The sequence below is a fragment of the Chaetodon trifascialis genome, chromosome 13, assembly GCF_039877785.1.
Source record: "Chaetodon trifascialis isolate fChaTrf1 chromosome 13, fChaTrf1.hap1, whole genome shotgun sequence".
Taxonomy (NCBI): Eukaryota; Metazoa; Chordata; class Actinopteri; order Chaetodontiformes; family Chaetodontidae; genus Chaetodon; species Chaetodon trifascialis.
The window spans coordinates 7699787-7726968 of NC_092068.1; the positions used below are offsets into that span (position 1 = coordinate 7699787).

General features: G+C 42.2%; 1 protein-coding gene across 1 annotated transcript; it reads left to right on the forward strand.

Moving 5' to 3' along the window:
• Positions 1–2201: 2201 nt before the first annotated feature.
• Positions 2202–22493, forward strand: btaf1 (BTAF1 RNA polymerase II, B-TFIID transcription factor-associated). Its single transcript, XM_070977428.1, has 38 exons — positions 2202–2648; positions 3765–3888; positions 4185–4299; positions 5312–5455; positions 6056–6255; positions 7273–7406; positions 7625–7754; positions 7898–7966; positions 9258–9347; positions 9447–9542; positions 10215–10391; positions 10642–10782; positions 10947–11071; positions 11267–11387; positions 11497–11601; positions 11769–11918; positions 12653–12795; positions 12973–13147; positions 13288–13491; positions 13776–14196; positions 14343–14527; positions 14621–14777; positions 14896–15005; positions 15113–15314; positions 15503–15651; positions 15798–15950; positions 16424–16545; positions 17026–17193; positions 17429–17506; positions 17589–17718; positions 17813–17954; positions 18061–18191; positions 18515–18637; positions 19107–19259; positions 19587–19798; positions 19925–20084; positions 20419–20589; positions 21259–22493. The coding sequence occupies exons 1-38, from the start codon at positions 2635–2637 to the stop codon at positions 21406–21408; spliced, it is 5574 nt and encodes a 1857-aa protein (XP_070833529.1). The 5' UTR covers positions 2202–2634; the 3' UTR covers positions 21409–22493.
• Positions 22494–27182: the final 4689 nt, after the last annotated feature.

Genomic DNA, 27182 nt, shown 5'->3' on the forward strand with positions numbered 1-27182 from the left:
CTGTGGTAATTCATTCTAATAGGAAAAGATCAGAGGTACATTAAGTATATATGATCTGATTAATTATTAAAATAAGGTGTGTGTGATTGTGTCTGATAGGTGCACCAGTTCAGTAAAGTTCGATAAAACATACATTTAAACTTTATATTACAAATACTTGAACTATGAGATGCCAGTTAAACCTGTTATTCACTGAATTGTCTTTTTACTTTTCAGTTCTGTTCGTACTAATTAGACTCTTTCCTGCTTTTCCAACTATTCATACTCCTTCAGCTGTTTCTCCATACAAATTAAAGCCAGCAGTGCAGTTTAGCTACCAGCCATTACTCATACTCCTCCACCTGCTTCAGGAGCACCATTGTATCCCATTGTACAGTTATGTCAGTGTGAGTGAATAGCTCAGCTAGTGAGGAGGACAGCCATTGTGTCAAAGAAATATTTGCATTATTTTGAATTTGTGGGTGAAGAAGACAAGAACATCACAGCGAAATGCAAATTGTGCCTCGGTGTTAAGAGTCTGTCAGCTGTGATGAGCTCTAGCTTGAATTTGAATAAGCAGGTACATGGTAGTTCATGTTCTTCAATTAGCAATCAATTTCTCACTGCAGTTGAATTTTATGTTTACTTGTCATCAAACATAATCATTAATAAAGAGCTGTAAAGGGGATTCCTGCTATTGCTAAAATCTCTTCAATGAGCCACAAGCCAAACACTAGTCACCATCACCATGGCAGCCTTTATTTAGCTGAGGAAATGCAGCTGATATGCATTTGCTATCATTTTGACGTGCACACACACAGAGTTGTGTTTCAATCATTTTTGGTTACATTACATTACATTAGACTTACATTCATTTCCTGGAGACTTACCTTAATCACTACCTGCCTAACCCTAACGCTTACCCTAACTTTAACCTCAGCCTAACTTTAGCCAAATCTTAACCTGTCGTCACCCCAAAATTTAATGGTTTACATTATGGCGACTTGCGTTTAGTCCCCATAAGGAAGGTGAGTCCCCACAATATGAATGTGGAAACAGATTTATGTCCCCATAACTTGAGTAATACGTGGGCACACACACACACACACACACACACACACACACACACACACACACACACACACACACACACACACACAAGTACAGATCTTACACATTTTCACTATTTCAAGCATTTTTCAAGTCTTAAATACTTCATACTTAAAAACAGAAACTTAATTCAAACCTTATAATGTCCCTCTTATTTCACACATTCTGAGATTTACACAACTTTTCACTACTGTTCATACTAATTAGACTCTTTCCTGCTTTTTCAACTATTCATACTCCTTCAGCTGTTTCTTCATACAAATTAAAGCCAGCAGTGCAGTTTAGCTACCAGCCATTTCTCATACTCCTTCACCTGCTTCTGCAGCTTCAGGTTCAGGTTATTTTATTTGTACCTCTTAACAGATTTGGTTTGCAGTAGACATGGGCATCCATTGTGACACACATTTTATATTTGTCATTATTATTCTAATTATTATCATCATCATCACATTTAACATAACAGAAGTGCTTTTCGTCATCCTTTTCCCATTTTTCCAACTGTTCATACTCTTTTGAGCTTCCATTCATAGCTCACTTCAAGACTGAAACTCCATTGAAACCTTATAATGCTCCACATCTTTCACACATTATGGGTTTTATTCATCTTTTAAATCCCATTCATACTCTTTAAACTCTTTCCCACTGTTCCAACCTTTAATAGTCCTTCAGCTACTTTTTCATACAAATTAAATGCAGCCATGCAACCTAATGTCATATTTTCAACAAACCTTAATATATTCCACATGTTTCATTCACTGTGGGTTTTATTAAACTTTTAAAGTGAGAAATGCAGACTAACATCCAACATTCACACTGCACTCTCTTCAGAAATTGCCTTCACAAGTGTTCAAAGCAAATTCAGTTAAATAATATCTGAGTTGCATTTATATATGTGCGTGTGTGCACACACACTCACAAACACATCTGTTAGTGGTATTTTTTATGTTTTAGATAAAGTGCAGCCACGTAGGATACAACTATGTAGCAAAAAAAGAAAAAAAAATTGTCATGTTCGTCTTTTTTCCTTTCCATGCGCATCCTCTTTTAACGTGCATTTTGATTGGCTATCCCCGATGCTCCTAACCAATCAGCCCCCGCCTGCTATGGAGGAAGGAATAAATGCAAGATGGCTCCTCGTATAAAAACAGTCGTCAGGCTTCCCTTCAGCGTGCAACAAAATAACTCTTTACATCTGACGAGGTTAAAATATTTATCCGCAGAGAGTTCTGAAGGGTAACTTTAGCTACAGATTGATATGCGTGTGATTCTTGGCAATATTTTGTGAGAGAAGATACCGAAGAGACAAGAGGGACAACTTTGAAGCCATGAATTGGTCGTGAACTCACTCTCTTCGGTAGACAGAGTTGGGGTGGTCAGGCGCGCACAGCCTGGGCCTCAGCTAGCTAGCCTTAGCTGCTAAGTAGCTAATGACTTCATCTACTGTTATCTGCCGCATTGGAAACGTTAACCAGCAGAGAGGGAAAAGACACAAATTACTGGTTGCCTGTTGAATGTGGGACGTGAAAGGTCATACAGTAATTGACCATGGCTGTATCAAGGTAAGACTAGCTTATCCTCATCGTTACTGTTTTATATTTTCCTTAACAAATAGCTAGCAAACCAGCTAACACCTGCTAGCTTTTGATTTGGCAAAGAATGGCATGGCGTCGGCCGAGCAACGTTAGCCTGCAAGCTAACACAGTGTAACGTTATGGTGTAAGTCACTGTTCGTGGTAAAGCTTTGTAGGCCGGCGACGTAATGGACTCATAACTCAATGTGGACAGATGTTCACTGCAGGTGCGAAACACCAGTTCAAATGAAATTCACGTTTTGGTGTTTCACAGTCCCCTGCTGATGCTCGACCATTAAGTAATTTAACGTTAAAGGTGAACTTGAGTGATGGTGAAGTTGTGACGGAACAAACAGTTTGCAAACATGACATGCCACCATTGGCTACCTGTCAGCTAACGTTATTATTTTTTGCATCACGAACAGGACACTAGTTAGTGACACCATTTAGTCAGTGCAAATGTCAACATTCAAGCTTGTGAGATTTAAGAGTTTGCAGCCTGTCATCTTTAACATAATTTTAAAAACGCGGCAGTATTGTGCTAAGATTGTTTTGAGGTGTACTTAATGCTCTCCTTTGTGATTGTTATGATAATTCCACGTGGTTCCACTGGTCCTCTGTTATGGCAAACTAGACTCTGCAGTTCAGCTGAAGTATTAGTGGTACCTGTGGTCACGCCCCGTACTTATCCTATCCTCTCTGCTTTATTAATAGACTGTTAATGACATCAGTGAAAGACCAGGATCATTAAAGGTTACTTTGGTGCAGATTGATAATACACAATGGATTATCCATTCAAATAAATGTCAGTGTCGTGCCTTCAGAGCATTGGCTGTAATGAGTGACATTGTGAAACATTTTAGAGTTTTTAAACCCTTTTAGAGTTCAAAGAAAAAATGCAAAAATCATTAATGTACACAAAGCTTTAGCTAATATATTCTGGTCTTCATGTAAGGGTAGTGGTACTTATAGGTTAGAGGTGATCCTTATGCTATAAAGCACCAAAAAAAGGGCAAGAGGAACCAGAATGTTGTTTGTTTCCTGCTGTGCATAATCTGTAATATTTATGTTGACCTTGTTTTGTTTTTTCTAACTCATCTTTAGACTTGACCGTTTGTTTATCCTGCTTGACACTGGAACAACACCAGTAACCAGGAAAGCAGCAGCCCAGCAGCTTGGAGAAGTGGTGAAACTCCACCCACATGAACTCCATAATCTCCTCTCAAAGGTGTGTTTGATAGCTCAACATTTAACAGAGGCCCATGAAAGACTAATGTCAATTTGGCAAATCTTGCTCTAAAGTCAGAGCTGTCTTTCCCACATTAGCTCCTGGGTTTAATTTTGTATGTGACCTTGTGTCTGTAACAAACCACTTAAATGGCATGACAACGGGGCAGAATGCAAGGGCACATATTCTGTTCTGTGTTGGTCATTTTACCTGTTGCTTTAAGTTGATTTGTATGTCAAACAGTTTGAATTTAATTTGTATGTGTAGTAAATTAAATCTATTTTGTCAATGACAAGGTCTTGACCTACCTAAGGAGTCCCAACTGGGACACCCGAATAGCAGCAGGCCAAGCTGTAGAGGCCATTGTGAAGAATATTCCTGAGTGGGACCCAACTCCCAAGCCTAAAGAAGGTGAGCTTTTCAGCTTGTTCATTAAAGTAATGATAAGCTGAGGCATGTGTGCCACATTAAACACTGCATTTGCAGTTGTTTTTGTGAAATGATCTAACTTTGTTGAGCACTTCAGCATCCAATCTGGGACCCTTTAGGAACTTGGCTTTCAAAGTTAAAAGCAACTTGACATTTTGGCTAATCTCTTTAAGGTGATATCTGCATATGAATGCAGATACAAAGCGGAGTCATTGTCAGATGATAGCTGATGGTTTCCGAGATTGCATTTCACCCAATGCAATGCTGCTCTTTTGCTGTCCGCATGGACTGTTAAAAGGCATGCAACCAAAGCTGGCTCAAATGTGATTCATTAGTGCTACTCACACTACAAACTCTGCCTTACCTGGCAGTTAATAGATGTTACAGGGAACTTTGGCATTCATTTAGTGGCACAAAATCTTTGAAAGCTCAGCCTCAATTTTGATAGAGGGCTATGTGATAACATGCAGGTTTTCTTGTTCAGACTCAGGTCACACTGACACTGACACACACACACTGTTGCCTTATGTACTTGCAACGGTCACTTAACACACAAACACACAATTTATAGGTGACGTTTTTATTAGTGTTTGTCACTTGACTGTAGGATTATGAAATAGTGATTTAATCATGGCTCATAACTGCTCTGTTAACCAAGGTGTAACTTTGGGCTGCTACATTGAACAAATCAGCATTTTCTAAATCAAACTGATGCCCTGTGTGATCTGTATAAAATGAGTTCAAATTGCATCAGAAGCTTTTCTTCTGCTCGTTAACAAACAGCAGCAGTGAAGGCATGCATCGTGTTTTTGGGAAAGCATACGTTTTCCTGTTCACACAGCAATGTAAGACCTCAGACTGCAAAGTGTTTTAAAGGGTGGGAAAGATGGGCTAGTTCTTGATGAAAATCATTACTTTGTGCATTACCTCACATTTGTTATGTAGTTAGAGGGACAAATGTGCAGTGATGAAACTCTTTGTGTGTTTCCTGTAGAGTCTTGTGAAGACTTGTCTCCAGAGGACTCCTCTTGTGACCGGTTGACTTTCTACCACTTTGACATCTCCCGCCTGCTCAAACATGGGGCCTCCCTGCTGGGATCTGCTGGTGCAGAGTTTGAGCTGCAGGATGACAAAACAGGTTTTTTTTAGATTTTATATTTATATTTAGTTACCGTAACCTCCACACTTTTACATCCTACATGCACACAGATGGGGAAGTATACATTGTTACATTGTTTTAATTCACTTGTGTTGTGAAAAATGGTTATTACTGAAACTGGATGACTGCAACATCACCACTGATGCCAGGTTGATTCTGATGCTAATACAAATGCCACACTAGCAGCGTGACTACTTTGCCATGAATTTGAATGCTATTTGAATAGGGAAAACTGCTCGTCATTACATTTTGATGGTCATTTGAATTTTATCTTCCTGTCAGTCAGTTGTTATATCAGTTGTTGCTTCTCTGTGATCTGATTTCACTTCTCATACAAAGTCCCCTGTACTGCTGAGGTTCGTTAAATTAAAACGTTCTTGGTTACTGTCTAAAATATTTTTGATATCGTTCCTGTCTTTGTGGCCCAAGCACTAGTCATTTTGCAGTCTAGCTGCATTTAGCTCCAAAATGATATCCTGTTGTTTACGTACACATGATCAATATTCCTCGCACAGATACAATGCACTTGCCCTATAGGCAATCTTAAGTTTTCCCCGACTTCCTGTCACTTGTTGTCAGGTGAGATGGACCCAAAGGAACGTCTGGCCCGTCAGAGAAAGCTTCTTCAGAAGAAGTTGGGTCTGGACATGGGTGCTGCTATCGGCATGGACACAGAGGAGCTGTTCAATGACGAGGACCTAGACTATACCTGCCAAACCAGTGGGCTTCGAGCCCATGGAAGCAAAGCCACGGCTGGATCCAGCTCCCGCAACCATGTGGTGGGTCTCATTTTTAGCCTCTCAGCTTTGATTGAACTGACCTTTTGAGCATGCACTTTGTGTCCTTTGGTTCACCAAGGCTCTTGGATGAACTATAAAGTTGAAAAATAGTTTGAAGATAATCAGAAGCACAAGGCAGGAAGTGGACACCTGTTTTCACTGCTTCTGTCAGCAGTTGAGTTGTTGCCCAGTGGTGAGATTCTGTGTCTTAAGGTCATGGCCTGACGTACCTGGCTAAGTTGAATGAAGTGAAGGAGGGCAGATGGGCTATAACTTGTTTCACAGTAACAGGCTGCTGCTGTGGAGCTGAGCAGTGCATTACCATGTTGTCCTTTTTGTCATCACACTTCTTTGCATTGCCGCAGGAAAGCTTGTCTAAACAGGATATCTGTTCAGAAGGTTTTAATACCTTCATACACGTTCAGCTGTCCTTTGTCTTGACAAGCTTCTTGTGAATCATTCTTTTGTCTTTCTTTGCTTCTGATGAATCACACCTTGATTTTTTTCCTGTGATTCCAGTTTTAGTGTTGGGTAATGCTGTCTGATCTTCATATCTTCCAAGCCTGTGTGTCTTATCTAGTGTGAGCTGCTGTACATATTTCAAGTTAGTTGAAGACAGGAAATGTCTGTATTGTCTTTGTTGAAATGCAGTATAATAAACACGCTTTTGTATTTCTCCCTGATCTGTATTTAAGAATGATATGATATGACATGACATGATAGTCACGTTTGTTGTTGCATTGGAAGCTACTATTGAACTGGTAGTATGGAGTATGGGGCTCTGTTCACTGATGGTCTGTTCCTGCTGGAGTTCCTACACAGTATAAAACAATGAGCATGACTTGCATGAATAGGCTGTTGGAATAGGAGGTTAGATATCCTTGAAGCAGTATGCAGCTGTTGGAGATTCATAATGCTTTGCACAAGAGAATTTGTTCAATGATTCATTCAGTCATCAGCTGGTCATGTATGTGTTCAGTTCATCTTTTAAATGAATGACCGCTGCTTTGTTTTCAGGCCATTCAGGCTGCTGAGTTGATTGACTCAGAGTTCCGGCCAGGCATGAGCAGTCGCCAGAAGAATAAGGCTAAGAGGATGGCCAAGCTAGTGGCCAAACAAAGGTCCAGAGACATGGATCCAAATGAAAAGAGGTAAGATTATTACATATACGTGAACATGCAACATGCCCAGAAAATCATGGCTGTTATTTCTACCCAAGTAGAAATGTCTTTACCAAAGTTATTCATAATGATTTTTTTTTTTCATGGATTTCACAGATGTCATCTTGACATATCTTAGCCTCTATATGTAAAGTTTTGATTGGTTGTGATGACAAAGTGAGTCACTTTGTGATCTCTCCGCCCTTTAGTAATGACAGTTTTGAGGGTGAACCTGAAGAGAAACGAAGGAAAACCACCAACATAGTTATTGACCAACCGGCAACAGACCATAAAGTCTTAATTGACAACGTTCCAGATAACGCCAGTCTTTTAGAGGAGGTAAGAAATCAATCATCCAGTTTAATAAGTAATTGATTTCAAGTCCTGAACCATTTAATTACTGTAAATGGTTTAAATAACAATATTAAAAACAGTTCACGTTTGTTTGTGACGGAACGGATTTCTCATTGCTTTGTCTTTAGACACACGAGTGGCCTGTGGAGAGCTTCTGTGAGGAGTTGTGCAATGACCTCTTCAATCCTTCATGGGAGGTAAAAACAGAGCATTTTTAAATGACATGCTTGAGCTGCTAGTACACATTTGAGCATGAAGGGGTTGGCTGACTACAGATGTACTGTGATCTGTCTGTAAGCAAATGGTTGCGGACATCAAGAGAATTTCAGGATTGCAACCTATCACTCTCAAATGGATTGACAGACCTTTTGATATACTGCGATCTGGTCAAACAAACTATTTATGGAGCCTTTTTTAAAATTAAGTTAAAAATGGTAAATGCATGCTTACAATAAACTCCCATTTAACACTTTTGTGTATTACCAGTGCATTATAATAATAATATATGGACAGCATTTTGTGTCGGCTCAGTTAAGGCCAGTATTTTCATTTTTGGAATCCATTAATTGACACATAAATTTGTTCGTAATATTCCTCAACATGACGTGAAAGGTGGGGACATTGTTAGTCACAAATGTATGGCTCACACTTCGTCCATCTTGGGAGCTTGAACGAGACTATAAATGCATTATTAAACGGCACCTGAAGCATTTCCATTTTTGCTTTACTGTATCTGCTCCACAAGTGGGCTGTGACAAATGGAGAACAGTGGGCTCTGAAAGGGCTGTTTTAAAATAATCTGTACACATATGAAATTTGCCTGCCAGCGTATTTGCTTGTGCATACTGTTTGCAACACTCGCTGCACATCATTGATTTTGCTTCTCATCCTCCTCGGTTTTAGCAATCATGACAACTCTTCTTTTTAGAGTCAGATTTAAAATAACGCTGTAACTTGAGCAGACTGAGCAGTCGCTGTCATCAGCACAAATCAGATGGTTAATAAGACCCCTCCATACACCCAGTCTTACATTTTTTTAAATCTCATCATAAACATCATCCGTATACAGACTGAAGAGAACAGGTGATAGTATCCCACCTTGTCAGACCCCACTTGGCCAAGAGGATTTGTTCTAATACTTTGGGATGTATGCTAGCCAGAGCAAATGCTCTGGAGCATAGAGTCAGGTAGGATACCGTACATTAAGAATCTAGAAAAACAGGCATACTTCAGATGGTCTGCTGTTATTTGCCACATGCCCTACCAATTTCTCAATGGCATAACACACTTCATCAGCTTGAATAATCACACCATCAATATTTGCAACATCACCAACATACAGCTCCTCACTCTCAACAAATTGTCCTTTTAATGTTCAGGAATATTTTCAGACCCAGAAACCCCATCGATACTGGAAGGCAAGGGCATCCTACTGTTACTGAAATAACTGTGAGAACATATAATCATATTGTATGTGGTTGTTTACAGGTTCGTCATGGTGCAGGCACAGGTCTTAGAGAAATACTCAAGTCCCATGGTGCTGGGGGCGGGAAGCTGGTGGGAAGCACTGCTGAACAGGTACATCATAGCCTTGTCTTCTTTTTTGTTTGTTTGTTTTCTTAAAAGCATTTCTGAGAGAACTGAACATGACCCAAACTGTCTAACGTCTTGGATTAGATGTTGCGGCAGCATCAGGAGTGGATAGAGGACCTGGTCATCCGGCTGCTCTGTGTCTTTGCTCTCGACCGCTTTGGAGATTTTGTATCTGATGAGGTAGGTTTTTATTGTTTCTTGTGTTTTTTGTTTGTTTGTTTTTTTAATGAATATTTAAAAACACCAAAAGTTAACTGACTGACTTTTTAGAGTTGAGATGCCTGTGGCTCATGTAAGAAATGATGCTGATTTACTTTGTTCTTGTGGTTATTTATGAAGAAAACATGTAACTGGCCTTCTGATGTTTTTACTGTTCAATGTCTCAGCTATATTTATATCTGCAGGTACGTGCAGCCTCAGTGGCATTTTTTATAGCGCCTAAATAAAAGGATCCTACAGTGTATTTGTGTAAATCTGTGGGTTTTGGCCTTCACACTTGCCTCTCCTAAATATAACAATTGTGTGTTGACTGTTCTGATGCTTACTAAAGTGGCTTTGGGTTTTTCCTCCATCAGAGTGGCAACACTGTAGAATAGCAGTGAGTTGAAAAAAATCTTCTCTAAGTCGTTGGTGTGTTGCATTTTCTTGTGAATCATTGACTCTACTTCTTGCCACGTGTAAGGTGTAAACATCAACCAGAATAATGCAAGACAACACAGCCTTCAGCTTTAAGAATTAAGGTCAACCAGAGAGGAGGAACTAATCTCAATTGACTTTGTGTTGGTTTGAATGCTTGACTGTTGTTTTCCCCTTGTGTTTTTGCACTAATCGTATATCCTCCCCCTTTGACAGGTGGTGGCTCCTGTCAGGGAGACGTGTGCCCAGACACTTGGTGTGGCCCTTCGCCACATGAATGAAACTGGTGTTTCCATGACAGTCGATGTCCTGCTGAAACTGCTGAAAGAAGACCAGTGGGAGGCTCGTCATGGAGGCCTGCTCGGGATCAAGTACGCCCTGGCTGTCCGACAGGTACCACCTGTTCTGTGTGTGTACAATGAGCTCTTAAATAAGCATAGCAGGGCTCTACAGTGTATTCAGTTTGAGTGCCATGTGCTCATGAACATAAGTTGTGAGGGTGGAAGGATATGCGCATGGACAGTTTGGGGCCTGCAAGCACATGCAATGTGCTGCTTGTGGAGAGATGTCAGTGTAAAGGCCATTCTTTGTGATGCCCATACGTCTTTGCTCACCTTCATCTGTCTTTTCCTCTGTGTCCCAGGACCTGATCTCCGTTCTTCTGCCCCGGGTGCTCCCTGCCGTCACTGTAGGCCTGCAGGACCTAGATGATGATGTCAGGGCCGTGGCAGCCTCAGCCCTCATTCCTGTGGTGGAAGGCTTGGTACAGCTACTGCCCAGCAAGGTTAGAGAGGCAACAGTACTGCTTTTAACAATATATCCTGATTGAGTCTTAGTTTGTCTCAAAGTCTGTCACTTCAACACAAACCATGTCATTTTTCACATTGTCCTCATTTTGGAGGTCTTCATTTAGTTGTTTTGAGACTACATTCTATGTGTCTCTCCCAGGTACCTTTCATTGTGAACACACTATGGGATGCTCTTTTGGACCTCGACGACCTCACTGCTTCCACCAACAGCATCATGACATTACTGTCCTCGCTGCTCACCTACCCGCAGGTCCGACAGTGCAGGTCAGTCTCAGGGAGCCTTATGTCAGACTCTAAAGAGACAACGTGCTGTGAATTTCTATCCTATCATATCGTAACATTAGTGAACAAATTTAGCTGACTATTATTCGTAGGTAGGTATTATTGTATTTTTTTTTTATACTCTTGCATTGCCCTTTCCTGTGTATTTATATTGATCCACACCCTTGTCTGCTCTAGCATGCAGCAGTCGTTAACAGTCCTGGTCCCTCGGGTTTGGCCGTTCTTGAGACACACTATATCATCAGTGAGACGGGCAGCACTGGAAACCCTTTTCACACTGCTGTCTAAAGCTGACCAGGTAAATTTGTCTAAGAGGAATTGGATAACACAAGCTTTTTTTAGTCCCTGGCTTAAATGCTGGCTAACATATGGTGCCCAGTAAGGCAGTGTGTTTTTTTGTTCTTCAGAGCTGTGCAGTGTGGATCAACCCCATCCTACAAGATATGCTCCGGCACATCTTCCAGTCCTGCATACTTGAGAGCAATGAGGAAATCCTTGAACTGATCCAAAAGGTTTGTTGCATGACCCACAGTGCTCAGATGGGAGTGAAATAATAATCATTTCTTTCAGTTCACATCTTATGTATATATTTTAGTTGGATAAACCTAACTTATCTTTCTGTGTGTACAAATGAGCCTTTGGATTTGGCCTTAATTGGTTGATGTGTGTCACTGTGCAGGTGTGGATGGAGCTGCTGTCTCAGGCCCCCCAGCAGTACGTGGTCGCAGCCAGCTGTCCATGGATGGGTGCCTGGCTCTGTCTCATGATGCAGGCCTCACACATTCCCATCGACCTGAACATGCTGCTGGAAGTGAAAGCCCGCTCCAAGGTTGTACACTTAATTCAGAACTAAATAAGACTCAAGAATAAGAAATCCTATATTGTTCTGTGTAGTTGTTTTCTCCTTGAATGAAAACTGAGCTGCTAGTTGGTAGCAATTTTAACCAGAGATCTGGAAAACTAATGTCAAGGTAAGTTTTTATTTTCCAAATGTACAAATAGCTATATATATCATATACTGTGTAACACATCTGATAGATTGCGAAATCTTAAAGGTCATTATGAAATGACTCAGGATGGATGTGTTTCTTTTGCAAATTACATCAACAAGTTCATGCAAATGATGCAAGTGCCTTCAAGACTTCACAAAACAGAGGACCTCACTGAGGTTGCTAGGCGACAGACTAACACACAGGGTGAAGATAACAAATGAATCTTACAGTCCTGGCTGCTGTGTTTGAGCCAGAGGAGCTTTGGCAACCTGAGCAGTCTGGACAAGGAAATGGAGAAGCCGCATTCAACCCAATAACTAACTTAACAACAGCACGTTTAATGAAATGTGGCTCAACGCTGAGTGAGAATGCAAGTTAAAAATGGGAGCAGCTTCACTTTGCATACATAAAATTGATTCAGGCAAATGTTGTAATTCAGTGATGTGCTACAGGCTGCTGTTACATTGCACATCCACAGTGACATTTATAATACAACATGAAATTCAAGTGGAGTTGTTTTCTTTATTAGTTCATTTGTACTGCAATAATGAATGTTGTGTTGATGCAACAGGATAAGGCTGGTGCCAAGGCACGTCAAGGGACCAATCAGGTGAAGGAAACGGTCCAGGAGTACATAGCAGGTGCGGAGACTGTGACAGACGACCCAATGACAAGAGACTATGTAGTGGTTCGTGCTCGCCTCATGGCTGCCAGGTAAGTTTTGATTGTTGCATTAGAAGGAAAAAGTTAGCAGTCTTGATCTTGAGACTTGAGACTTTCTCTCAAAAAATAAAAAAAGGAGAAGTGAAAGATATTTTGTCAATAAATAGCAAATAAAAATGCCAATAGTTCTGACAGCTTCCCTGCTCTCTTTCTATCTCTGTGATCCAGATTGCTGGGGGCTCTGTGTAGGTGTATCTGTGACCCTCAGCTCAACGCTGCATCTCAGGAGATCCGACCAGCTGAGTCTTTAGGCCAGCTGTTGCTCTTCCACCTCAACTCCAAATCCGCCCTGCAACGCATAGCTGTGGCTCTGGTGCTCTGCGAGTGGGCTGCACTGCAGAAGGTGAAAAGCTCAGACAAAGAGTTTTTTCCTGTTTCGGAATCGTTAAGATCAGACACTTTTTCGGATGTAGTGCGAGCATAACAGAATCAGGCATTCACAGGCCGAATACATTAATTCACTTTTCAGTCTGTCTCTTCCAGGATTGTCAGGTGGTGTCGAACATGGTGCATCCCCGTCTTCTGGCCATTCTGTCAGAGCATTTGTACTACGATGAGATTGCCATCCCCTTTACGCGCATGCAGAACGAGTGCAAGCAGCTCATTGCACTGCTAGCTGACTCCAACATAGACCTGCAAGACCGCCTCAATTGTAGCGTTTTCACCATTGATCAAGCCAGCGAACTGGTAGGTTCAGCCTCACACATAAGAACATCTGGCAGAAAACTTTTCACCACCTACTGTAATCAGAATGAAGCTAATCTAAATAAATTAAGATGGAGATATCATGTTAACCCACAAATTGCATCTTGTAATGAGTGACCCCGTGTCAGTAACTTATTGTGTACGAACTGATGGCCGATCATTTTGATGGTTCTTCATTATTATTCCCTTTAAGACTTGCAAAGCATTTGATCGCTATTGTCTGTTTTTTCCAGTCACCCACATTCTCCCCCCTTCTTGTTCCCTAGGTAACCTCCATCTTTACAGAGTCAACGGTGGATCTGAACAGGAAGTCCAAACAGTGGCAGGCACTGGACAGTAAACGACAGCAGGCTCAAGCGACAGTGATGGAGACCAGCACAGAATGGCAGCAGCTGCATCTGCGTGTCCACATGTTCACAGCCTGTGCAGTGATTAACCTGCAGGCGCTTCCTGACAAGCTCAACCCACTGGTCAGGCCTCTGATGGAGGCCATCAAGCGGGAGGAGAACACCCTGATCCAGGGATATGCTGCTTCTTTTATAGCCAAGCTGCTGCAGCAGTGTGCCGTACGCTCACCGTGCCCCAACCCCAAGATCATCAAGAACCTCTGTGCCTCAGCCTGTGTGGACTCTACGGCCACACCCTCATCTGCTTGCCCCGTTCCCCCCACACAGGAAAATGCCAAAGGTTCCACAGCTTAGTGTCTTTGTTTTTCTGTATTTGTAGAATGAAAAATAGAGCCGCAGCCCTTCAATAATCATGTATTGACAATGAAGAAGTGCTCACTAACATGCTAGTAACCAGATTTCTCTGTTATTTCACATGCCCTTTAGGCAGTGGGGTGGAGAAAGATGCCATGCATCACATGGTCAACAAAACCCGAGGCATCATCACCCTGTACCGTCACCAAAGGGCAGCGTTTGCCATCACCAGTAAGAGGGGGCCAGCCCCGAAAGCCCCAAAACCCCCCACCACAGAGCTTCCTCCTGGCAGCACCATCAGTACTGATAATGATGAGGTACAGAGAGCTACTCAAGTACATTTCTCTCACATTTAGCTTATAATGACAGCGGATTGTGTTTACCCTCTTATTTGATTTGTTCATTCTTAGAGCAAGAAGCCATTTCTTATTCAGAGACGAGGGGCAGAGTTCTCCCTAACAACGATTTCCAGGCACTTTGGTGCAGACCTCACCAAGTCTCTGCCATACCTATGGGAGAACACAGTGGGACCCCTGAGAACAGCAGTGACTGAAAAGCAGTGCATTGGTATGTCGACTGGGTTGATCATGTTTTAATGTTTGATTGATGTGGGTAGCCACTCAGTATCATCCAGGACTTCACATTTCAGTACTCTGAATCACTGTGTGTCTCTCGTGTGTTCTAGATAGGCAGGTCCAGCTGGAGAGGGGGGACAGTGCAGCTCAGGAACTGGTCAATTCTCTACAAGTGCTGGAAATCATGGCTGGATCCATGGCTGCTGAACTCAAACCTTTGGTAAGACTCATCATCCACCAAGAGTGCTTGACTTTACTTATATACCACTGACTCCTAAAGTCTAATCACTGAGCATAATTCTAATTTTTTGTGTGTGTGTTGTCTAGCTACTGGAGCAGCTAAACCATTTGTTCACATGCCTGCAGCACCCGTACACAGCGGTGCGTCACATGGCAGCACGCTGTGTGGGCGTGCTCAGTAAGATAGCCATGCTGGAGACCATGAACAGTTTCCTAGAGTCTGTACTCCCCTGGTTAGCTGCTATTGATGACTGCACCAAGCAGGAGGGCGCCATCGAGGCTTTGGCCTGTATCCTTCACACACACGTAATTTAACAATCAGTATTTCTACTGAGCACAATATACATACATGTCATAACAGATTTGTAATGATGATATTTGATGATGTTGTGTCTAAGGTGTTCAGGATTAAAGCATGGACCTTGTAGTTATTACTGTTTTTTCGGTGCAGTACTGTCCTTGACTAACATCCTGCAGGTGTCATGGAGCAGCTGGATGTGGACATTGTACCATACATCGTTCTGCTTGTAGTACCAGTGCTGGGCCGTATGAGTGACCCCAGTGATAGCATTCGTTTCATGGCCACACAGTGTTTTGCCACACTCATCCGCCTGTTGCCTCTCGAGGTAGGAGCACACTGACAAAAGGTCAAAATGTTGTGATGCAAAGTTGAGGATCTCTGCAAATCAACTAAATTACTTGTTATTGCACTGATGACACAATGTGATTATGCAGTGTTTTGTTTTTTTAAAGTTTTCCTCCTGTCTACCAGGCAGGTATACCAGACCCTCCAGCCATGTCCGCTGACCTGATCCGCCAGAAGGCCAGAGAGCGCCACTTCCTGGAGCAGCTACTTGATGGCCGAAAACTGGAGAACTACAAGATCCCTGTGCCCATTAAGGCTGAGCTCAGGAAGTACCAGCAGGTGAGCGTCAGTTCTTAGGGTCCACTGCACCTCTGCGAAGGGTGACCAACCTGTGTTTTTGACACATGTAAAGAATTCTTTGAGCACTTCAGTGTCTTCTGCCTGAGCTGCCTCTTTGCCTGCAGTCTGATCATATTTCTGCCACATTCAGGAATGATGTTTTGCTTAAATGCTATGGGCTGTAAAAAACAGACACTGACAAAAAATGGTTTTCCTGACACTAAATTTAAAGCTGTCGAATGGAGATGGGATATATGTGCAGGTTCCTTCTAGAAATATGGTTATGCTGGCAGGTCTGCTAAGAACTGCCATCTATCTCTTTAATGAAGCAGTGCAGCAATCCAGTCTACTACCATTATTACTACTAATGGTAGTAACCACTCAGCCATAACTGACCGAGGTGGAAAAATGTCAGTTAGTGAGCAGACGTTAGTGTTGGTATTTTCAGTGCATGTCTCCGTGTCATCTTCCAGGATGGGGTGAACTGGCTGTCCTTCCTGAACAAATACAAGCTGCACGGCATCCTGTGCGATGACATGGGTCTCGGCAAGACGCTGCAGTCCATCTGCATTCTGGCAGGCGATCACTACCTCAGGTGAGTCCAGACAGCACCATTACTGATGTGGTGTGACTTTAAGCTCTGCAGCATTGGCACAGCACCTCCCCCCTCCTCTGTCACTTAACACCATTCAGAAGCAACATCACTCATATGGTTATTCCCTTTATAGCAACTTGACATCTGTATGACTTGTAAAAAGCATTTACAGTTAAATAGTAAAAAATATGCACAAATATATTATCCATTTTATCACTCTATGTAATCGATGTCAGATATTAATATGAATCACAGAAAGGATTGAAATAGTTGTCAAGGCTTCAGGCTTGCTCTTTCCTCATAAAAGTAATAAAAAGATCTTGTGTAAGATGATTTTTATTTATAACTGCAATAGGAGAGGGAAGGCGTGACAACAGTGGTTTGTCCTCATGTTGATGCACTTTTGATCCTTGTTCTTAAAAACACTTTTTATGTTTGAAGTGCTGGTTAAGTCAACTTGTATGTTTGATGTCTATTCAGGGCACAGGAATATGCCAAGACCAAGGCTGCAGACTGCAGCCCCATGCCCTCTCTGGTGGTGTGTCCGCCCACACTGACTGGCCACTGGGTGGACGAAGTTGGCAAGTTCTGCACCAAAGAGTACCTCAACCCGCTGCACTACACTGGGCCTCCTACAGAACGAATGCGGTAAAGCTTAGTCAGGCTTATTGTAAAGCGAAAAGCCAGTCAGCATGCAGAGGATGATTTATGTCCTCGTCCGAAGGGTCTTTCTGAATTGAATAAGCACAGTGGAACAAGGCCTTTTTTAGTGTTGGCTTGAAGTGGTTATTAGATGATATATGCTGGTATACAGAGTTTTACACAAATTCCTGTGGTCTGTCTCATTTTCATCTTAAACCTAAACAAACATTTACTTTTCCAGGTTGCAACACCAAGTGAAAAAACACAATCTCATAGTAGCCTCTTACGATGTTGTAAGGAATGACATCGACTTTTTTAGGTGAGTATCATTCTCACTCTTAATGTCTTCGTGTTTTAGCTGCTCAGTTTTGAACTTTTTGAATTTCTTTCTTATTCTTTAGACATATAAAATTTAATTACTGCATCCTTGATGAGGGTCATGTCATCAAGAACGGGAAAACCAAACTTTCCAAAGCCATTAAACAGTTGGCTGCCAACTTCCGAGTCATCCTGTCAGGAACGCCCATTCAGGTGAGATACCAGATATATTTGGCCCTTGAAATTGCTCTTCACTGATTGTATCTTTACTAGTCAGAGTATGAATATTTTCCCATTCTGCCCCCAGAACAATGTCCTGGAGCTGTGGTCATTGTTTGACTTCCTCATGCCGGGCTTCCTTGGAACAGAACGCCAGTTTGCTGCTCGCTACGGAAAACCAATCCTGGCCAGTCGTGATGCCAAAAGTTCCTCACGGGAGCAGGAGGCAGGTGAGTCAGCTCTGAGCATTACCTTTCCTAACGTCCCATTTCTATGAGGAGGCTTATTAAAATTGGGACATTAACTGTGCTTAATATCGGTGTCTCCTTCCTTCAGGGGTCTTGGCGATGGAGGCCCTACATAGACAGGTGCTACCCTTCCTCCTGAGGAGGATGAAGGAGGATGTCCTCCAGGACCTTCCTCCTAAAATAATTCAGGACTATTACTGCAACCTGAGTCCTCTACAGGTACCTGTGGCCCCGAACAGTTATCTAATGTGCAATTCCAGGACCCACAGGCTGCCTCTTATTCTGTCTCTGCTAATATTGAAAAGCCTTTCTCTTCATTTTTCTTGCCAATGGATTATAATCTGGGATAATAAACCTGTCTTCTTATATTGACTAAAAGTAGCTAATGATATCACAGGCCAGCGAAAGGCCTTCAACGAAAGTTTAATGCATAGTAAATGGGTTGAATGCTCACATCGTTTTAGGTTAGAAGTAATGTGACTGTTTTGCACAGGGAAATGGCCTCAGTGTAACAGCCTGGTGTGCTTTCTCGTTACCTGCAGGTTCAGCTATATGAAGACTTTGCAAAGTCTAGAGCCAAGGCCAGCGTGGAGGACAGCATCTGCACACCCTCTGCAGAAGAGGAGGAGAAGCCCAAACTGAAGGCCACAGGCCATGTCTTCCAGGTGCAGATTTATTCCCACATATTTAACTCATGCAGGCATCAACTGTCAACCTGCCTGCAACAATACTTAAAAGTGCCCCGTGGAGAAGTTTATGTTAACACATTTGTGTTATTCACCAAAACACATCCTTGTTAAATGTGTTGAATGCATTTTCTTCTTCAGAAAACATTTTCAAATTCAATTTTCTTTCCAATTTTGAAGCTAACCTCATTTACATCCATGTTTACTTGTTAGCAGCTTTCCCTACCTTTGTTTGTATATTTTAGTGCATTAGCGCCACCTGTTGATCGCTATGTATCACGTCACGTGTGTATGATGGGAATATTTCATCAAATGCAGTTTGAATTTGTATAAAACTTTAGAGTCACAGATCGGAGGCTTAGAGGATTGAAAGTATTAATTATTATGCCTTATCTTTTTCTCGTTCTGACCGCACAGTAATATTTCCCTTCCTTCTCCGTCGTTCCAGGCGCTGCAGTACCTGAGGAAGCTGTGTAACCACCCGAGCTTGGTCTTGACCCCACAGCATCCAGAGTACAAACGCATCACTGAGCAGCTGACGAGTCAAAATTCGAGCCTGCGGGACATTCAGCATGCGCCCAAACTCTCCGCTCTCAAACAGGTACTGTGCTGTGACACAGCGTTTTAGATTAAACGGAGCCACGTCATTTCACCACATAATCCAAAATCATCTGTACAATTTAAGTTGCCATGAAAGTAATATGGTTGTATAAGAAAGGAGATGAACAAAGAAAGGAACTACATACGTTTCCTGTTTCTTTAAATAGTCAAATATTGTTCAACTTGACCTATGAGAATGCATTTCTGACCAGTCAGATTGCTTTAGTGGAATCACTGATATTCTGCCTGTCAGCCTTTTGCAGAACTGGACTGTCTTGTTGACCTGCCCACTGTCTCACACTGACACTCTGTGTTTTGTGTTCTCCAGCTGCTGTTGGACTGTGGTCTCGGTGGTGGTGGAGGATCAGAGGGGGGCACAGAGGCAGTGGTGGCCCAGCATCGTGTGCTCATTTTCTGTCAGTTAAAGAGCATGCTGGATATTGTGGAGCACGACCTGCTGAAACCCAAACTGCCCTCCGTCACCTACCTGCGGCTGGACGGCAGTGTGCAGGCGGGCCTGCGCCACTCCATCGTGTCCAGGTCAGTGGATTGATTTCAAATTTGAAATTCAGTTCAGATCTCTGTCTGGTGCTGGCTGCTCATGTGAATTTGAGCTGCCACTAATGTCCACTTTTCCTCACTGGCTTTCATCTCACCGATTCTCAGATTTAACAATGACCCCTCCATCGATGTGCTGCTGCTGACCACCCATGTTGGGGGCCTGGGTCTGAACCTGACCGGTGCAGACACTGTGGTGTTTGTGGAACATGACTGGAACCCCATGAGGGACCTGCAGGCCATGGATCGCGCTCATAGGATAGGACAGGTACTGTACACTCAACGTACATCACTGGACAGAGTAAACAGTATGGACCATGTCCCAGGCTTAGTATCCCAATAACATTTAGATTATCATTCAGATGATGTTGAATTCAAGGTGCCTCTATGGCTCCCACAGCAGGATGTCATTTGTTCATCAGTGTTTCCTTAATGCATTATTAATTATGGCTGTTAAACAGCCTTGGATTGTGTGACACTGCTGCTCTTATGTGAAACCAGTGATGCAGAATGAACCAAGTGAAATGAAATTGGCAGGCAGGCGCCGTCCTACACATCTAATACAGTCCGTTAACTCGTCTCATTGTGCTTGTGTTGGGCAGAAACGGGTCGTGAACGTGTACAGGCTGATCACACGAGGCACACTGGAGGAGAAGATCATGGGTCTGCAGAAATTCAAGATGAGCATCGCCAACACGGTCATCAGCCAAGACAACGCCAGCCTGCAGAGCATGGGCACAGACCAGCTCCTCAACCTCTTCACTCTAGACAAGGTGAGACGCCCTCTCTGCAGAGCAAGCTGAAAGGTCACCTGACTGCCTCATCATGCCAGTTTAAGCAAGCCCGGCCAGGCCTGCCTGACTAATTTGCATATAGAGATCCAATCACAGTGAGGCCAGAATCAAGATGGCAGGAGGGCTTATTAATACCAGGTGTACAAGCAAAGGCCGAGGATCAGATGTCATTATCCAGATACAGATCCCGTTAATAGCAGGTAAATGAGGCCAGGGTCACTCAGCTTATTACAGTTCTGCATACGCACTGCGTCACCTGAACATAGACTGCTACAGCGGATGTCAGACAAAAGAGGAAACACTTTTAAGGAATAGAGCAGTTCAAAGCAATAGGGCGGAGTCGCTAAGTCACACAGTTAATGACATTTAATGATTGGGGCTGCTGTTTAACCTCATCTAATAACTGAATGTTTGTTGATGAGGCACCAGGTGTACAAACTCAGGTAGTGTCTTCACTATTTTCATTAGAGCAGAATGTTTGTCATGTCTGAACCTCAGTCTGCTTTGAAAGAAACGTCTGACAAAAGCCTGCTGGCTCACATTCCTGTGTATTCCCAACAGACACACCTATTCTTGCACATTGTGCTGCCGTACCTGTGGAACATGCATCACGTTTGGCTGAACTGTCAGTGTGTGAATGTGTTTCAGGGCGAGAGGGGTGAGAAGGATGAGCAGTCGGCGTCAACCTCAGGGAAGGCCTCCATGAAGTCCGTGCTGGACGGCCTGGGAGAGTTATGGGACCAGCAGCAGTACGACACAGAGTACGACCTGGACAACTTCATGCACTCCCTGCAGTAGCACTGTATGACTCCTACGCAGCCTCCATCTGCTGGTCAGATCCCTAGGAGAGCCCTGCTGCTGCAATGACCTGCCCCACTCCCCAGCCCACCCCCACAGCTTCCACAAGATAACTGTAAGGAGTCACTGTTAGCGAATAGTTACAGTACATGTCCCAAAGCAATAAGTGAAACAGCCAAAATAAGAACTCCATCCATTTCTCAGTGCTGTCGGATCGACAGCACGCCACAGCAACGTTAAAACATTTTCTTCCAATGTTTCCCATAATGTCTATTTAAAAGCAAACCTTCTACAAAACCACTTAGAGAATATAATGGTATGATGACGATGATGCACCATCTGCAACAAACATCTCCAGTATCCGTTTACATCCATTTACAGCAGCACCTCCACTGCGTAGTCTGTCAAGCATACAGTGTATCACAGTAATCCTTTATAGTTTCAGCACCAGGTGCTACTTTTACAGCCCACCGCCCTCCTCCCACACTGCATTGTTAAGAGTATACAGTGTTAACTGCTTTAAGCACCATTACCCAGTTGCACCTCCCTCCTATCTGCCCCCCCTTCATCACAAGGTCTTAAAAGCACTGCGATACCCAGCCACACCTGTCAGCGCCTCTCTGACTGATGGATACAAACATGTTTTTGTACAACAAAGGGAAACGGGCCGAGAGCGACGAGCTCACTGGAGAAACCACAGGATGTCAACACGCTCTACTGGCTTTTTATAGCACACCGGTGACTGCTGAGCTCAGGAGCTGTTTGTGCTCTGACGAGACGACTCCCAGCCTCCAGGTGGCGAATGTTTTTGCCGGCCCCGGGGAGAGCCTGTTCACATGACCCGAGGCTTTGTGGAGACATGGTCTGCGTTGTGTCCGGCTCCTCCAGCGGTGGAGCAGCAGTGAGCTGGGAAAGCACTGCACTTGACACAGCATTACAGACACTGAACACGGGGCCAAGCTGAAACTGGTACCTGAGAACATGCCACAAGTATTTTAGAAAAAAATAAGACTTGTACATATTTCTGTAATTGCTGCTTTTGGTTTTTGATTGTGGAATTGTAATAAATTCTACAGACCTTTGAACTACATGTCTTGTTTTCTGTGTGTGTGGACAGTGATGGCCAGTAGATGGTGTGGTTGTACATCCAAGAGGAATAATGCTGCTAAGACTAGAACTGAGGGGATCTGGAATTTTATTCTGACACAAGCTGTATTTAAGCATTATTTGGTGCTTTATTGCAGACACACTGCAAAGGAAAACCTTTGAAAAGGATGCAGCAGCAGGTGACACTTTAAGGAGTTCTCATCTGTTGGCCTTAAAGTCGGTGGTCAGGGTTCATTGTTGACCCAGTAAAGCTGCTAAATGGACCCTGTGGTGAGACCGTTTTGCCTACTTCTGTTTCCAAGGTCAGGAATAAAGTTTCAATCTCAACTTTTAAGCCAACATGGACAAGAAGTCCTGGAAGTGAACATTTTATGGAAGCAAATAAAGGCTAAAATAATTTTTCATGCTATAAGCACCTGAATAAATCACGACTGTTTAATGTTGAAGTTTAAATATTACTGAACAGAAACCAACTTTTGAATTCTTTGTTGAAACTCACATTTCCAGCTTGAACAGTCGAGAATGCAGTTTGGGCGTTTTGCTGTTTCTGCGCTCACCTTTCTTGGATGATGTGACTGACAGAATGTGACCTGACAGCGCAGGTCTGCACTGATTATCATCTGAGGTCCAGATGTGTAAGTGTGAGCGGCTCATCTGGAATTTTGGTGTGAATTGCAGCTTGATAAATGTACATACTTGTACATTTCAAAGTGATATAATTCAAACTGAAACCACACGGATTCAGACAGATGGGTTTTCCTCACGGCCTTTCTTTGCTTCCACAGAATCTGAGCATCTACAGTTGCGTGAAGCTGGTGTGATCTGATGGAAAGCTCCAGAGCAGCTCGCAACTGGCCTCTGATCGTCAAATGCAGAAACTGCTCATTGTGGATGCTTTGTCTGCCTCACCTGAGATGTGGAGCGTGAGCCCATCGTACTGACAGGTCAGATGTGTGAATGTAAAGACTGTAAGTCGCCATGGGCATGATGCAAGTTAGTACTGCTCAGCTTTTTCATCTGGTGCATTAACAGGGGACAGAGATGACAGAGGGAGGGGATGCCATGCCAAAGACCACAAGGCTTCACAGCGTCATACAACTACGTTTAATAAGATTTGCTTATTAGTACAGAAAAAGGAGAAATTAAGGTGGGAACTACAAACTCTGAAGCAGTAGTAAGCATTAGCAGCATTGAGCTCCATGTTTTCAAATCACAGTTAATACTGCAAAAAGTTCAGACCAAAGTCAACAATCTCAAAAAGCCTCGCCAAGATAGACCCAGTGTTCAAGTCAGGAAATAAAAACCTAGAAAATAAAAGCACAGACGCCTTACAGAAGAAAAAACAAAAACAAAGGTACAGATCAAAAGTGGTGGGATGGTTGTGAAAAAAGCACACTACCAATCTTTTTTTTTTTTTTCAACTATTTTGAGATCACATGACGAGACCGACAGCGTTTACCTACCCAGAGAACGCCCATGAAGCAGAAGTGAATATACAGTTTACTACCCAAGTCTAGTTACATGAAATACATACGGATATCTATAGAGAGGAATATATAAAATGATTTCCATCATCCAAATCATGATCTTTTTCATTTGCACATTGTGTTATAGTTCAGGTATAAATTGTTTTAAGTGAGAAACTAAAGAAAGAAAAAAGGCCAGGAGATAAACACTTGGTGGTATGGTGGTGAATAATACTGAGCTCTGGGAGAGAGAGAGAGAGTGTGGGACTGTGTGGTATCAGCATCAGCTGATTTAAAAAAAAAAAAAAAAAAGACCAGCCAGAAATAACATTCTCACGTGAACTTCGGAGTCTCATTTTGGATGAAGACAGTCGAGGACGGGGTGTCAAAAACACCTCAAAATGCAGCTTCAGCCTCAATTAAAGGACCTGTTGGACATTTTGGGAAATATGCTCGTTCGCTGTATCAGCATCACATGTATGACACAGCAATGTCAATCCTCTCTGAGTGCACTTCCCAGAAGGTCAAACCAGTCTTTCAAGGCAGAAAATGAAGCATTTTGCAGAAATTTAAAAAAATCTAATACAGAAACAAACCAAAAGTTGGGGAAGAAAACACTTTAAGCCTTCATCTCCTACGATTAGTTCCGACTCTAGAGTGACACATGCTCTTCCCAAACGCAGCACATGAACACATCTCTACATTTACATTCATACTTAAATACAATCACACTGGTGCGCTCTGCAGGGGCCGAACCTACGGGGAAGAGGAGGAGTGTGACATCGGCTGTTTCTTCAGGAGGAGCTGTCGGGTATTTCATATGTGAGGACATGTTGCTCTCCACTGCACAAAGTGATGAAGGGTTACGGTCGAGTTAGTGGTAATAGCAGTACCGGCGTAGCAGAAGCAGTGGAAGTGGTCAGCAGTGTTGTCCACCTTCCACAATTACATCACAACATACTGCATGTACGCTCCATTCTGCCATTTTTATTTTATTGCCCATTCATTTGTTTACATTGCGAATCACTTAAACATCACCAACCACCAAATCTGTTGTTTGTGAGTAGTATTTTTTTTTTCTCCGTAGATCATTTTCACACTAATGTAAGCAACATCAGCGAGTTAACACGTAAAGCTTAGCAATTCAAGAATCGAGACACTTTAGTAACAATATTACAAAGGTTTGTAGTTTTTTTTTTTTCAGCTTCAAAAGGAAAAAGTGAACAAATGAAAAAAATAAACTATTAAAGAATTAGCATCATAAAATTAATTTATTCCAAGTAAAAATACAAAATAATATTAATGACATTGACCAGATATGAAAGTCTCCCCCAGAAATAACTATTAATGGTTGAGAAATAAGTCTGTAAAGAAAAAATACGAAATAAAAATGAAACTATGTAAATATGTTTAAATTCTTTTCTTTTTTAGCAAAACTTTCTAAAAATAATGAAAATTTCTCAGTACAAAGGCTACATTACTACTGGAAGGTACTAGCAGGTAGAGTAGGTAAATACACAGTAGAAAATGATTTTAGTGAATCACAATGCTTGCAATGAAAATAATTCTGCAATAAAGATTTATGCCTCTTTTTCTTTTTTTCTTCTTTTCTACAAACAGTACAAACAGTATTGCACATTACAACAAAGAATCAAGGTTCTTAGCCTTAAAAAATGGGACTAATTCAAGTCTTGCGTGAATATAGAAGGCCACCAGTCAATTGATGCACCTTGGGGGCTCTCGGTCAAGTTACAGGTGAAAACACTTGTGTCTGTTTGTGTTAAAAATAACATTCTCGTCTCTCTGCCTCCAGCTGTTCACTGACTCTCGCAAGCCTCCTTATTTTTTCCTCCCGACGGCGTCAAGCTAACAAATCAGGGTCACCTTTTTTTTTTCTTTTTTTTTACAAAACAAAAGGGAGCACATGCTTTTAGGAAACATAAAAAACTTCTCTTAAAAAAATAATGAACAGAAGATCTCATTCACAACTCTGGTCAGCATAGTAAATGATTGATTATAAATATACAAAAACGTGGGAAATATGTTCAGTTTTCTCTCTGAGCACCTGATAGGTTTTTTTTCCTAGCTTCTCTGGTGTTTTGACCAATTTGACCAGTGGGACACTCACCCTCGCTTCCACTGTAATAAAGTAGACTGTACTCTCACTAACTACATCATTATATTAGTTATAAAGCTCTAGCTCCTTCAGTTGTTGTGTTTTTCAAAAAAATAAATTCTTAAAATAAAAGCAAATAAGCATGATAAAAATAAAAAAATCAACCATCTGTTAAATCATTTCTCTCGAAGAATTAAATTAATATATATTTTTTTCATCTGAATAAACTTACTTAGAAAATATCAGTTTCTCTCCTAATATATTTCAAAATTGAGGTATTGCAAAAGATCTTGTCAGTCAGAAAGCACGGTTTGTCGTCTTTTTTTTGTCTTTTAACAAAAAGAACTGCTGACCGTCGAAAACTGTTCAGATACAAAGAGTAGTGCATAACAAATATCTATCATAGAGAAGGAACAAACATAGAAAACCTGTCCGGGTGGGGAAAGAAATGTCACAAAAACACCCAGAATTCACTTTCATAGGGATACTTATTATTACTCATGGTTAGCCTCTTATATTTTTTAAGTCTTTTTTCTATCAGTAAAAAAGTATCTTCTGCTTTGTTTCAATCTGTTTTTTTTTCTTGGACAACAAAAACATCTACCCTAAAGCAAAAAAAAACAAAAAAACAGTTTGCGACTAAAATGAGAAAGAGGAGAGGGTCTGCGGGGCGCCAGCACGGGCCAATCACAACTCACGGACAGAGAAAGAAAAGGGGGATGACACACATTAACTTGCAATGATGCAGGATCCCGTTCGGATTGTCCACAAAACTGCTAAAACCAGTGTAACTAGGCCCCCCCACCCCTTACCCCCCAAACCAGAGCCGCCCTGTCTCCAGCAGCCAATAAGTTTCTATGCATTGCATTCATAACTACCAAACGCGCCCCCCCCTTCCCCACCCACCCAATCCTGTTTGCATTATAACCTTTTGATAACTAAAAGATATATATGTCCACCATTTTTTTTAGCAGGTCCATTACTTCAAGCTTTGCAGGAAAAAAAAACATCTGGATAAATATGGTTACCCCAGCTTGCACATCTGCATCTTCAGGCAATGTTCCCACCCCAGCCCACCCCGGCCC

Excerpts from the sequence above, each read along its gene's own strand:
- btaf1 (XM_070977428.1), top strand. Across the intron at positions 4,300-5,311 it reads AACTCCCAAGCCTAAAGAAG|AGTCTTGTGAAGACTTGTCT; the intron begins GTGAGCTTTTCA and ends TGTTTCCTGTAG. Across the intron at positions 12,796-12,972 it reads GCTCGCCTCATGGCTGCCAG|ATTGCTGGGGGCTCTGTGTA; the intron begins GTAAGTTTTGAT and ends TCTGTGATCCAG.